Below are 13,175 nucleotides of genomic sequence, written 5' to 3' on the forward strand. Positions count from 1 at the left end.
CAAAGAGAAACTACATTTATTTCACAGGGATGGAGAAAAGGGGCAGGGGCGGGGTGGCCAAAGCCCCGGAGGGTGGGACCGGTTACGTTTTCCAGTGGGAGACAGGCGACTCAGGCAGGTGACACCGAAGAGACAGATGAGGCCTCTGTTTTGGAAACGCTGGAGAGTTCAGAGCTGTCATCCACCTTCTTCCCAAAAAGCTGCAAGATGCAGTTTCGAAACTGCAGGACAGAAAGTGTTACTGAGCAGAGCAGGCAGGGCCAACATGCTAGGCTAAATGTAATGCTGGGGCACTCCGAGGAGAGCGTTCACTCAGTGTCACCTTGATGGCTTACACACTCACAATCTACAGGGAGAATGGGGGCAGCCTCCAGTTACTCCTTGCACATGGCGATGGTCTATTCCTGAGTATTCGATTATCTAAGTCATCTAGTTTAGCAGTTGACGGTGACTACTGTGGGCCCAATTGTGCCCCCCAGAGATATGTTCAAGTCCTGACCCCTGGAGCCTGTGACTGTGACCTTATTTGGAAATAGTCTCTGCAGATGTGATTAAGATGCATATTATCATGAGGTCATGCTGGAGTAGGGTGGGCGCTAATCCAATGACTGGTGTCCTCATGAAAACAAGGGAATTTGGAATCAGACCCAGAGGGAAGGTAAAGGCAGAGACTGGGGAGACTCGTCTACAAGCCAGGGAACACCAGAGGTTATGGGTACCTGTCAGGACCTAGGAGAGGGGCCTGGAACAGACTCTTTCTAAGAAACCGCCAACACTGCCCACACCTTGATCTCAGATCTCTTGCCACCAGAACGATCATCTCTTCGGCAAAGAGAGTCTTCTGGTGTCAGGAGCGCTCTGCTCTTTGCTGCTCCACCCCTAAAGGCATGTGGGCTCTATTCACTTCTCAGATGGTATCTCCTGTCGTCACTGAGTTAAGAACAATGCTTTGAGGATACAAAGCATTGCTGTATATTTTGGGCCTCTTCTCGACTACATCCAGCTACTCCAACATCAAAACTCTTTAAAAAAAAAAACCCCATAATTGCTGAAATCCATAACATTGGGCTGGACAGCAGAACTGACTCAGCTGAAGAGCTGGCAGATGAGGCTGAGGAGTTCAGCTCTTCAGCTGAGTCAGTTCTGCTGTCCAGCCCCATTCTTGTTATTGATTTCAGCAATTATGGGTTTTTTTAAGAGTTTTGATGTTGGAGTAGCTGGACGTAGTCGAGAAGAGGCCCGAAATATACAGCAAATGCCTCTGCTTTGAATTCTCAAAGCATTGTTCTTAACTCAGTGATGATAGGAGATATAATCTACATACCGGGCACCCACTCTGTACTAGACTGTGTCCTCGGGGCATCAGCAGCAAACCAAAAAGAGCAAAATTCCACGTCTTTGTGGAGCTCAATTCCAGAACATTCTCTCTTGAATGCAACAGGAAGGGATAACAGTGTGGAAAGGGTGAAAGCAAAGTTCGAAAGTCTGGAGAGTCTGGAAGTGCAGATGATTGTAGAGGAGGCGGAGTTCCAGAAGGAGAGAATGGAAAGGCTCAAGTAAAGACAATACTTGGCAAGATGGCCTAGGATTCCACAACCAAAAGCCAGACCTAAAAAGAGACCCATGTGAAAGACAGGAAACAGTGGTCAGGTGCAGAGCTGTGCTCTGGGTGTTGAGGTGCCAACAGTGGAGTCCCGGGGACTCCTTTGTGGTGCCGGTCCTACTTGATACTTAGACGTTACCATGGTGAGATGGGACGCCCCTGAGGGGGTGGTATTTCTGACCCACAGACCTTGCTGGTCATCATCAAGTCCCATCACAGCTGCACCTTAGTGAAGTGGATACGATGGATTCAAGGACGAATAAGGCAAATTGCACTTGGAAGATGATGAGCCTGGATCACCCGTAACCTACTAAGAGGCCTAGGACTTGTGGGCTGCCATCTAGCAAGACCACAGCATGTCCTGCCTGAACTAACCCATAAAGTCACAGCAGCCAAAGATCAGCCCAGGCAAGAAGGGCCTCTTTGTGTCCTGGTCACTGTTAGCGTTTGAAGATGGAAAGATTAAGTTCAAGAGAAGAGTTGTGTCTATGAAATCAAGAAGGGCATGCCTAGGGGACATATAGACACGATCTGGCAATCCTAGGCTGTCTGAGCTCCGGGCTCGCCCAAAGGCCAGCAGAGGGGAGGGGCACGCAGCACACAGTGCACTGGAGGAAATGCCCACCCTCAGCCCCAGATCATAAAGGGATCCAGAGGGAGGGCTGGCTGGGGCTGGGTCGCATGCTCGGCCTTCCCCGGTTATTGTCCTGGGGGTCATTGTCAGTCCTCCCACAGACACGCTTCCAGGTGGGGGCCATCCCTGGGCTCTTCCGGGGTCCATTTCCGGTTTGCTGTGTGCACCGCGTGACTCACCTGCCGGTTCATAAAGACATAGATAATGGGGTTGTAGATGGTGGCACTTTTGGCGAAGTAGGATGGCAGGGCGGCCACCAGAGGGTGGAAGGCGTAGCCAGGGTGGGCAGCGGCGAAGCACGCAAAGAACGTGTAGGGCCCCCAGCAGAGGCAGTACGCAAAGATCATCACCATCACCATGCGGGTTACCTCCTTCTCCGCCTTCCGGGTGGATTCGGATTCTTTCTGCTGCTTCGCCACCTGGGGGGGACAGAGAGTGGCCCTGGGGACATTGAGTGGGAGGACCCCTCAGGGCTCCGTACCCCAGGGGACTCCATGTTGCTGCTGCTTGGGTAGCTGGTCAGGGAGGGTAGCGGGGAGAAGCAGACGGGCCCAGCTGTGCAGTACCCGGGCCACCCGAGTGGGGCCAGCCTTGCGGGAGCTCTTCCAGGCTTGGAGGTGGTACAGCCGGGCTCGGCTAAGACAGCCCCGCACTGCGCTCGCTGAGTTCTTGGCTTAGCTGGCTTGCTGTTAGGAGTCTGTGAAGGAGGTAAGGAGGCTGTGCCTAGCCTCACCTGGTCCCTTACCAGTGTCCCCTCCCATGGTCAGGTCTGAGGGGCCGGGCAGGAGAAGACACAGGGGCGGCCGCCACCTGCTGCGGGCAGGGACTGGCGGCAGACAGCTGAATGGGGACGAGGGGTGACTGAGGGCTGGAGCGCGTTCTGGAGCCTGGGCTGCGCAGCCCAGAGCTCACTCGGACCCAGCTGTGTGCGGATACCTGTGGGAGTCGGCTAAGCAGCTTCCGATCCCTGACCGCCAGCGCGGTGAGGGGAGCGAGGAGGGAACAGGTCACACACTGAAGGCAGTGAGGTCGGGGGAGCTTAGCTCCAGCCCGTGGCCTCCGCTCCACAAAGAGCTCATAAGCACATGCTGATCCGATTGTGGGCACAAGCCGCTTCGTAGAGGAAAGGTGCCGCCCCAGAGGCCTCTTATTCCCTGTGCCAGGCAGGAGCCCAACAGGGACAGATGGCTGGTTGTAGGTAAGCTGATTGACAAAGGAACAACGTACCCACGGTGCTCAGGACCCCGATCTCATTCTCCTGCTTCGCTCTGATTTCCCACACCAGGGGATCCCCTTCCAGGGGGAGGGGGGAGTACAGGTCTGGGGGGCAGATGGCGCGTGAACGGGACGCGAGCGCTCCGGTAGCAGCCTTTGCAAAACACCCCTTGACCGGCAAGTGTAGCCTCTGGATCTGGCCGGCTGTGCTCCACTCCGTGGCAGAGGCTGGCTTACCACCCCCGGGATCAGGAGGAAATGCAGCTGTGGTCCCTTATGGGGTCCCTCCACGAGGAGGCGGGCAGTCCCTTCCCACCCTGTAGGGGCGAGGCCGAGGGAGCCAGGGCTGCACCTGCCACCTCGAAGGCATTGGTAGATCCTGGCAATTCCAGGTATCTGGCTTTGGGGCTGGAGAGTGGACTGGGCGGTCCTCTGTGCCAGCCTAGACCTCCCTGGCGTTCATGAGCCTGCCTGCAGGGGTGAAGCTGGGGGGGATGTGGGGCTCACCGCTCGGATGGCCAGCCACACTTGCAGGTAGCAGAGCACGATAACGCTGAGCGGGATGAAGCAGCAGGTGATCATGAGCGTGATCATGTAAGACTGCACCCCGGGGTAAGAGCTGCCGCTGAACACATCCGGGCCGCACGACGTCTTCAGGCCGTGGGGCCAGTACCTGGGGAGAAGGGCCGGCAGCCCGTCCTGAGGTGGGCAGGGACCCGAGCCCCTGCCCGCCCCAGCGCACCACTGACTCGGGTAGGGTTGCTGGGCTTTTTAGTGAGGTGAAATTCACGTTACACGAATTAACCATTTTTGAAGTGAACAGTTCGGAGGCATTTAGTGCGTTCGCAATGTTGTGCAACCGCCACCTCCGTCTGTAGCTCCGGAACGTTTTCATCACCCCCAAAGGAAGCCCTTCAGAAGGACCTTAGGAAATCCTTGTCCGTCTCTGGTCTCACGTTCCCTTCTTTTTTTTACTGAGGTAAGATACACATAACATAATGATGAGGTTTGGTACATTCACAGTGTTGTGCATCCGTCACCGCTATCTGGTTCCACAACATCTTCATAGCCCCAATCACATGCCCTCTTTACGAAGGGAAGGCGAGGCACCCTCGTCTTAACACCTGTGAACCCCTCAGGATTCAATGAGGACGTGTCCAACAGTCACAGCCACTGTGGGCACGGGAGCATGAGGAGGGGACAGACAGGGCCTGGTTCCTCGCACTGATGGCAGCTTCCCAAAGAAAGACCACACCCTCTCCAGACACCACAAGAACTTGTTCACCAGCCTGCAGTGCAAGATACAAATGCAACGGCCTCGTCCCGTCCAGCCCCCTCAAACACCTGAGCCGTTTCCTTGGAAATGCGGGACTTCCCCCAAAGGAGCCACCTGGAGGGGACACTGTAACCGACAGCCCAGGTGTACCTACGACCCAAGGAGCCTCGGAAAGGGGGCCCCTCAGCAGGTGCAAGAAAGAGGCCTGGGGCAGAGTAGGCAAGAGGGCTCTGGAATCCAAACGTGCCTGTGGCCTCAGCCGGCAGCGTTTCTCTATGTGTTCTCATGAGCTGCTCCTGTTTGGGAGAAACAGACTTTTCCAGAGGCTTGGGGACCACAGGGCCCATTTCCACAGACAGTGCGTGCTCCAAGGGGTCTCAGCGAGAGTCAGGTCCGTCCTCAGTTTACTCGTGGAGGCACAAAGGCCCAGGGACTGGAAATGATTTGCCCCAAGGTCACAAAGGGAATCACGAGTTTGACCCTCCCTGCTCTGCTCTAAACGAATTGCCTTCCTGGCACCCTGGCACCCTTACCTGCTCCAGCCAAAGATGGGTGGAGCTGTCCACACAGCAGCCCAGATCCAGGAGAAGGCAATGCCCACAATGGCCAGCTTGGCATCAAATCTCACGTTGCCGAAGGGCTTGCAGACCACCATCCACCTCTCCCAGGAAATGATGGCCAAGGACCAGAGACCGGTGATCCCTGCAGGGGTAGAAGCAGACAGAGGAGGGCTTTGAGGCAACGCTTTTCAAGATCAAGAGGACACCCCCCAGCTACCTGCAAAAGCTAATTCTCCAAAAAGTGTTTTCCGGTCCGGTCCGGGGAGCAGCGGGTCTCTTGGTCAGTTTCTTTCTCTAACCCCTGCTTTCCCGGCTCCTTCCCCACTGGGCCTGCACCCGCCTCCCCTTGCCTTCTCTGATTTGGCCTCATGGCCCACCTCGCTTCCCATCTCTCTTTTACTCAGCCACCAGCCTTTCTTGTGATGCTGTCAGTGCAACTCCTGACGGCCATGTACACACGTGAGGCCACACTGAGGTACTGCAATCCCAGCCCAGAGCAAGGAAACAGGACGTGTGCAGAAAGCCGTGCCCCCCTGCTGGTGGGCAGGCCTCCCCTCAGCCCGGGCCTCTCAGCACCGCCCACCATGCAGCGGCCTGTGGATGGAATCCGGGGCTCCATGAGCTGGGGTGGGGAAAATGATGTCTTTGTTTCCACTAAGCTCTACTGGACGCTTGGCCTTCTTTACTTCCATTGCGAGTGTGGTAGCATTAGCAGTGCCCGTGACTTGGTCACTTTACAGGGGTGGCAGGCGTTTCCCAATATGACTACATTCATTACTACTTTGACATTTCAGTGACTGTCTGGCCAGATACAGTTATTTGATACCTTAATAAAGAATGGCGTCACGAATACTTCTAAAAATACTGTTAATACTAATACTTTTTGTGTGTGTGTGGTATGCGGGCCTCTCACTGCTGTGGCCTCTCCCGTTGTGGAGCACAGGCTCCAGACGCGCAGGCTCAGCGGCCATGGCGCACGGGCCCAGCCGCTCCGTGGCATGTGGGATCTTCCCGGACCGGGGCACGAACCCGCGTCCCCTGCACCGGCAGGCGGACTCTCAACCACTGCACCACCAGGGCAGCCCAATGCTAATGCTTTTAATGAAGGAGTCTGTCACTAGTGTTTAACACTTTGATAGCTGTATTTCAGTATCATTGGCTTCCTTTGTAATGCTATGGATCTCACTGTGCACATTTGCCAGCGTTCTTCTAAGAAGGGGTCCACGGGCTTCCCCAGAGGGCCCCAAAACTGGCGACCCGAGAGCAGACCTCGAGCAGTTACAAAGGCAAGACAGGCGTAAGCGAGGAGCCACCCAGGGGCTCCAGGCACCAGCTACCGAGGTGCATGGAGTGTTGGAACTTGGGATGGACTTTCTCTGCCTAACCTTCCCTGGTAAAGTAACTTGGTGGAGCTGACACCACTAGTAATTCAAGTCATTGACCAGGTCCCCGCTCCCCTGTCCCTCTAGTCCTAGTGTCTTTCTGTCATTCGTCTCCTCAGAATCTGAATTGGAGATCACTTCAGGCGGTAACAAGACAAACCCAAGTTAGATGTGGAAGCTAAGGACCCAGGCATTGTGACCAGGTGGCCCTGGGAAACTTGAAAAATGGGAAGGCAGCTGCAAGCCTTCACTGCTTTGATGGCCGGGGGCCTGGAGACAGGCTGCACGTGGTGAGTGCTGTGGCCCTTGGGCTCCCTGTCATCTCAGGTCGACGCCAAGCTGCAACCCCACAGCCCTTGGTTCTGTCCCTGCACGGAGCCGGGAGCGCAGGTGCTTATGGGCAAAGTTGACGGGAACAGGGTCACAACCCCCGGAGATATTAGCAATGGGGCTGGCAGGATCTAGTTTCAATATCTCGGAGGCCTCCCCTCCCACACTGTTCTGAGATTATGTGGATCTGTCTGTCCCCGTTCAGAGATGTGCCTCGAACACGCCCCAGAGGCACACCTGCGGATTTTGCCGCATGAGTGTTTCCTTTACGCACGGGAGGCTGTGCCCAGGCCCCGGCTGGCTTACCACACAAGGAGACAGTGAAGCCCTCCACAATGCACAAGGGGTGGCCCAGCACAAAGTAGCCGTACATCTGGTTCACAACGCTGATGGTGCTGGCAATGACCGTCTCCGCCAGGTCAGCGACGGCCAAGTTCACCAGCATCCAGTTCAGAGGGTGGCGCAGCTTCTTGAACTTCATGGTGGCTGCCAGCACGGGCCCGTTCGTGAAGATGGAGGCGATGAGCACGAAGACCATCCAGACGCTGGTCAGGTGGTACACCCATCTGGGGGCGATGTGGTAATTGGGGCCGTCGAAGGGGTCTGGAGGCAGGAGACACAGAGGGCACAGCTACATCTGTGCCGCCCCCCTCACCCCATCAGAATCTCCCCTCAGCCCTCCTGCCTTCCGCCCGCCACACTCACCTTTGCGACTGGTCTTCCCCTCTAGCTTTGCCCGCCTGCAGACAACCTTCCCTCCATCCCGTCTCTCAAGCTCGAGGCCACGGCCTGCTAGATGCCTGCACGGGCATCCTTGAACTTAACAAGGCAGCACCCTTCATCATCGCTGCCGGGTGCCGCGCCCCCGTCTGATCTGCGCCCCGCCATATGCCACGTCGGCCTCCTGGAGTGTGGTTGGCTGGCTTGGTCCTCTCCCCCGAACCCTTCTGTGCCTGGGCCTCATTCGCCCCTACCGCAGGGAGCTCCCAGAAACCTGCCGACAATATCTGCAACCACGCTAGATACCACAGGCTCCCAAGGAACAGGCCTTTGACTACGTAACACCTGTGTAGTGCCCGTTTCTGTGCAAAAGGGAGCAGAGGGAAAGCACTGGGGCTGCTGCTGGCCCCGAGAACAGCAACCCCCAAAGCATCTGGAACTAGGAGGCGTGTGGAACGCTCCGGCGTGCAGGCAAGTGAGAGGGGCTGGGACGGTTTCGAAACAAGGCAGCCCAACCGTCCTTCCTGGACCACCCATGGAGTCTGGATCAGGCAGGGATGAGGGCCGTGTGTGGCACAGAAGGGACAGGAGCGCTCCGAACGTGGGAAGCAAAATGAGGGGGCCTCCGGCAGTGCAGCAAAAGCAGGCGCACCGGCCTGCCCCCTTCTCCTGGAAGTTTCAACTCTAGTTCAACTCAGGTCAACTCCCAGGTAAGGGTCTCCTGAGAAGTACAGGGTGGGAGGGAATTGGATATGGGGGCTGGCAGGAAGCCAGCTTGTAAATATTTTATTCCATGATTAGAAAACAACATTAAATTTTAAAAAGCAATCCCTGAAAAATCAAAAATAAAACAAATGGACCTGACCGCATATGCTCTCGGTGGCATGGTCACATAGAGAGGGGCTACTCGGAGGGACTCCAAAAGACGCTAGTCTGCCTATTCGAGCCTGGTGGCACGTTCCCAAAGGATGAAAAGACCCGTCCAAAGGTTAAGCTTTGGGTAGTGATGTTGTTGGCGATAGTGTTGGCGTCGTCATTCTGAGACCATTTTGAGTGTGTTTGAGATAAAGCAAATGAGTAACGAAATGATATTCTAATTCCAACTCTACCCACAGCCCTTAAGAACACGATTCTTAGTGGGAGAGAAAGGAGACGCAGAGGTCAAACCCAACTGGCTCCATTGGGGAACCAAGTCACTATTTGGAACTGGGCGAAATAGAAGGAGACTCAAGCATCTCTTCTGCCTTTCCCACGCACACCGTATCCCTGGGCAACCCGATGGCACGTGAGAGCCTGTTTCTCTTTATCAAAGTAGTGAAGCTAATAAATGAAGACGGGGTCACAAGAATCCCAATGTCACCATTTCGAAATCCCCAGTGGTTTAATGGGTCCTGGCATTGAGTGTGAGCAGCTGCCAGCACTGTGGAAAAAGGGACCCCCTCCTAATGGAGCGGGCTCGCCCCAACATCGGACACATCCGCCTGGCTGCCCGGCAGACCTTCAGCTCGACAGCTCGCTGACGGAAACAGGCGTGGCAGAAGGGTGGGGGGAACCTTCAGCAAAGTCTGAAGTGGGTGAGTCTGGGGACAACAGACTCGCTTTCTTCAACAAATAAATTGCAAGGAGGTTGAGGGGGAACCTCTAAAAGTATGACCTTGTGGTAGTGTTTTTAAAGAGTCCTCTCTTCTTACAGGTACCCGAAGATTTACAGAGGAAATGATGTGATGTCTTGGATGTGCTTGCAGAAATCGGCAGGAGTGGTTAGCGGAGGGGGTTAGAGATGAAATAAGACAAGTGATGGATACCCGGGGGCCACTATACTCTCCCCTCTACTTTGGTAGACACTTGAACTTTTGAAAACATTTTACAATAAGGAATCTTGTGCATCGATGAAGCCCCATGGGCCTCCGGGGAGAGCATTGCTGTGTCTACATCGAGGACATTCTGGGGTGCAGTCAGGTCAAGGTGAACTTCACGGCTGTCAAGGAGCTGGTGTGGCTTCTGGAAACTGCAGCACATGAGACATTCTTAAAGGAACGGAAGGTCTTTGGTTTGAAGAAGGGACCCGGGGAGGGGGGCCAGGGCTGAGGGTCATTACAGCCCTCAGGTGGGCTGGCATGCCCAGGGCAGAACTCGGGCTGCCTCGATGGACTTTTCGGCTTTCTTTTGGGCCAAAGCCCTCTCTACTGGGACAGCTCGGAGCAGAACAGCTGTCCCGGGAGCCGAGCTAGCCTCTTCCCTAGCATGTACCGCCAGAGGCCGAGGGCTCTGGGCGTGAACTGGGACAAGATGGCCACCACCACCACGGTCTCTTCTCCCCTTAGGCTCTCGAAGTCACTCACCCTCCTGCGGGCCAACCCAGCCTGTCACTCCTGCTGGTGGCCTCCATTTGGCTTTGGGAGATGCAAAGACGAGTCAGGCCCAGTTCCCTCCCTGGAAGCTCAGGGATGAGTGTACTGAGCGCCCACTAGCAGTCTGGGGCCACACGGGAAGAGTTCATGAACTTTCCTGGGACAGGAATTCTCAGAGGGTCTGGGAAGCCCATGTGGTTTGAAAATGAGTATTCGATATTACGGTGTCCTTTCACGTTCAGAGAGGACCCCCCCATTCATGTTATCATGAAGGCTAAGAGAGACGGCCGCTCGGGCCTGTGTCCCAGGAGGGCCGCTGTAGCCAGCGTGACCCAGCCTTGGCCCCTACTCGCTCACCTCTGGTGGAGTTGCTGTTGGTGTAGGTGAAGACGCTCCCCTGCGTGCTGTCCTCGAAGCTGGTCTGCGGCTGCCCACCTGCAAACCTCTGAGGGCCCCACTGCTGGGCCATGGCTCTGGAGAACCCCGTCCCCGATGCCTGCGGACCTGGCGCTGCCCGGCGGTCACGGTGCTTTATACCAGCCCAGCTCTCCTCACCTTAAACGCTCCCAAACCTTTCGCCATCTGATCTCTTAATTGGGCCTGGGACTTAGACCTCCTGCTTCCCCACCCCTGGGCCTCCTGGCTCCTCAGGCGAGCCCACGAGGGCGGCTCAGAGGGATTTGCTGGGAGCCGGGCTCAGAGCCAGGGTGGCTGTGGAGGCTGCCGGGGGCCCTCGCTGCTGTTTCCCTGTCCTCTCTTCCCTTCTACCGTCCAGCGTCTGCTCCTAGGCCGGGCAGGCACGAGTGTCGGGCTTTTCAGCCCGAAGCCCAGACCCACCTTTCCCAGCGGCTGCCCCCCGAGTGACGTCGCGGGGCTGAGGCCTGGAACTGGAACCTCCCTGTGGGTCAGACCATCTCGGGGGCCCAGATGGATGCACGTCGTGCCAGTGGGGCCCCTTCCCTGGGGCGGGAGAGACTCCGCCGCACACCTTGCTCCTCCCTCACCCCACCGCCTTGCTCCCCGTGGGCTGCAGCTCGTTCCGTCACCAGGGAGCCCAGCCAGGCCCTCCCAACAGCCCTCCCGAAGCAGCTGAGGGTGCCCAGAAGCCCTCAGACCCCACCTCAACTCTCCCTCCCCTGAGTTGACAACCTTTCCTTGGCCTGCCCGTGACTACAGCCTCGCTCTAGACTTGCCTTCAAAAGCAAAGCTCTCAACAGAGCGTTGCAGGCAGGCTGCCTTCACGGTCCCACTGCAGCCTGGCTGCTGGCATCGCTTACCTGCCAATTGCCCAACTCCGCAGCCTTGCGTGTTTCCACACAAGGCGGCGCATAGGAATGCTCAGAGCAGCATTATTCACAAAAGGTCAAAAGGGAGTCGACAGCTGAATGGATAAACAAAGTGCCCTCTATCCATGCAATGGAATATTATTCAGCCATAATAAGGAGTGGAATTCTGACACATGTTCCAACATGAGTGAACCTTGGAAACGTGATGCTAGGTGCAAGGAGCCAGACACAGAAGACCTCACACTGTATGATTCTGTGTATATGAAATGTCCAGAATAGATAAATCCACAGAGACAGAAAGCAGCCTGGTGGTGCCAGGGGCTGGGCTGGGGGTGATGGAAAGTGACTGCTAACGGGGATGGGGATGCCTTTGGTGGTGATGAAACTATTCTAAAATTAGATGGTGATGGTGCAGCCACTGTGGAAAACAGTTTGGCAATTCCAAAGATTGAAAAATAGAATTACCACGTGATTCAGCAATTCTCCTTCTGGGTACGTAACCAAAAGAACTGAAAGGGGTTTTGAGGGGCTTACGATGCGAACATGGCATGTTTGATGGTACAAGGTCAGATGCCTAGAGCTCAACCCCAGGTTCTTCTGACTTCCAAGGCCATGCTTTTCCCTCTTCCTGGATCCCCGGGGGCTCTGCCTGTCCCCCCGCCACCAGAGTCAAAGAATCAGCGCATCTGAGAATGTGAGAGCCGGAGGTGGGCCCCCTCTGAGATCACCTGCTCAACCTGGTCCCTTCTGAGCACTGGCTTCCCAGCACTGCCATGGACTGGCCAGGTGGCCTTGAGTGGGGTGACCCCTCCCTCTCAGGCCAGGTTCACCTTCTGTCTAAAAGGAGAGGACCCATCCTGCCTGCCCCTGCCTACCCCCCTCCCTCACGGGGCTGCCGTGGGCCCTGTGGAAGCCCTCTGTGAAGCCTCCAGCCGGAGCTGGCCCACCGCTTGCCCAGCCTGCCCCTGTCCAGCATGGCACCAATGACTGAGCTCAGCGGCAGGGCTGCCCCAAGACCCTGGGGAACGAGGGGACAGGGCAAAGGGAGGAGGTGGCGATGGCAGTGAGTCCTGGACCCTCCCCTGGACCGTCTGCAGAGTCGGGTGCTAATTGATGATTAGGGCTAACAGAAGATCAGGTCCAGTTTTAGCCAAAAGCAGATTACTGCCCTGGAAAGTCCCCTGGCACCTGGGCGCACACGTGTGCTTGCCGAGGCCCAGCGAAAGCTCACTGGGTCCTGCACTCCGGCAAAGCGTGGAGAAAAAGGGAGGGGCTCTCGAGAGGGAGATGAAGAAAAGTGAGTGGGGCCAAAATGTGAGTGAGGAGAGATAGGAGGGGGGCGGGGGAGAAAGGGCCCAGCCCGGAGGCTAGCGTGCTTCAGGCAGCGGCCCCCTGGGCAGAGGCCAGGCCCTCCACTCGGCCCTGGGTCACCCGCCCTCGCTCCAGCTGGGGCGCCCCGCCCAGGCTGGAAGATGAGATGTCAGCCTTGTCTCTAATCCAACTACTGCGAAGTTACTCGACATGGAGGTGCTGATTAGGGGCCCTGGGAGCTGGCTGTCACCTTCCTTCAACTCTTGGCTGTGGCCAGCAGACCAGGGGCTTTGTCTTTAATAGCCGGTGGCTGCTACAGCTACAGGGCAAGGAATCCTTTGGCCATTTGCCTTTGACCTTTTTTTTTTTTTGATGCGGAGCTTGTGGCCTCTCCCGTTGCGGAGCACAGGCTCCGGACGCGCAGGCTCAGCGGCCATGGCTCACGGGCTCAGCCGCTCCGCGGCATGTGGGATCTTCCCGGACCGGGGCACGAACCCGTGTCCCCTG

General features: G+C 56.5%; 1 protein-coding gene across 1 annotated transcript; it reads right to left on the reverse strand.

Moving 5' to 3' along the window:
- Positions 1 to 110: 110 nt before the first annotated feature.
- Positions 111 to 10,540, reverse strand: LOC115849319 (long-wave-sensitive opsin 1). The gene is made up of 6 exons (XM_060292311.1): positions 10,429 to 10,540; positions 7,307 to 7,603; positions 5,262 to 5,430; positions 3,960 to 4,125; positions 2,417 to 2,656; positions 111 to 221 (listed from the first exon to the last, which is right to left on the reverse strand). The coding sequence occupies exons 1-6, from the start codon at positions 10,538 to 10,540 to the stop codon at positions 111 to 113; spliced, it is 1,095 nt and encodes a 364-aa protein (XP_060148294.1).
- Positions 10,541 to 13,175: the final 2,635 nt, after the last annotated feature.

The sequence above is a fragment of the Globicephala melas genome, chromosome X, assembly GCF_963455315.2.
Source record: "Globicephala melas chromosome X, mGloMel1.2, whole genome shotgun sequence".
NCBI classification, from domain to species: Eukaryota; Metazoa; Chordata; class Mammalia; order Artiodactyla; family Delphinidae; genus Globicephala; species Globicephala melas.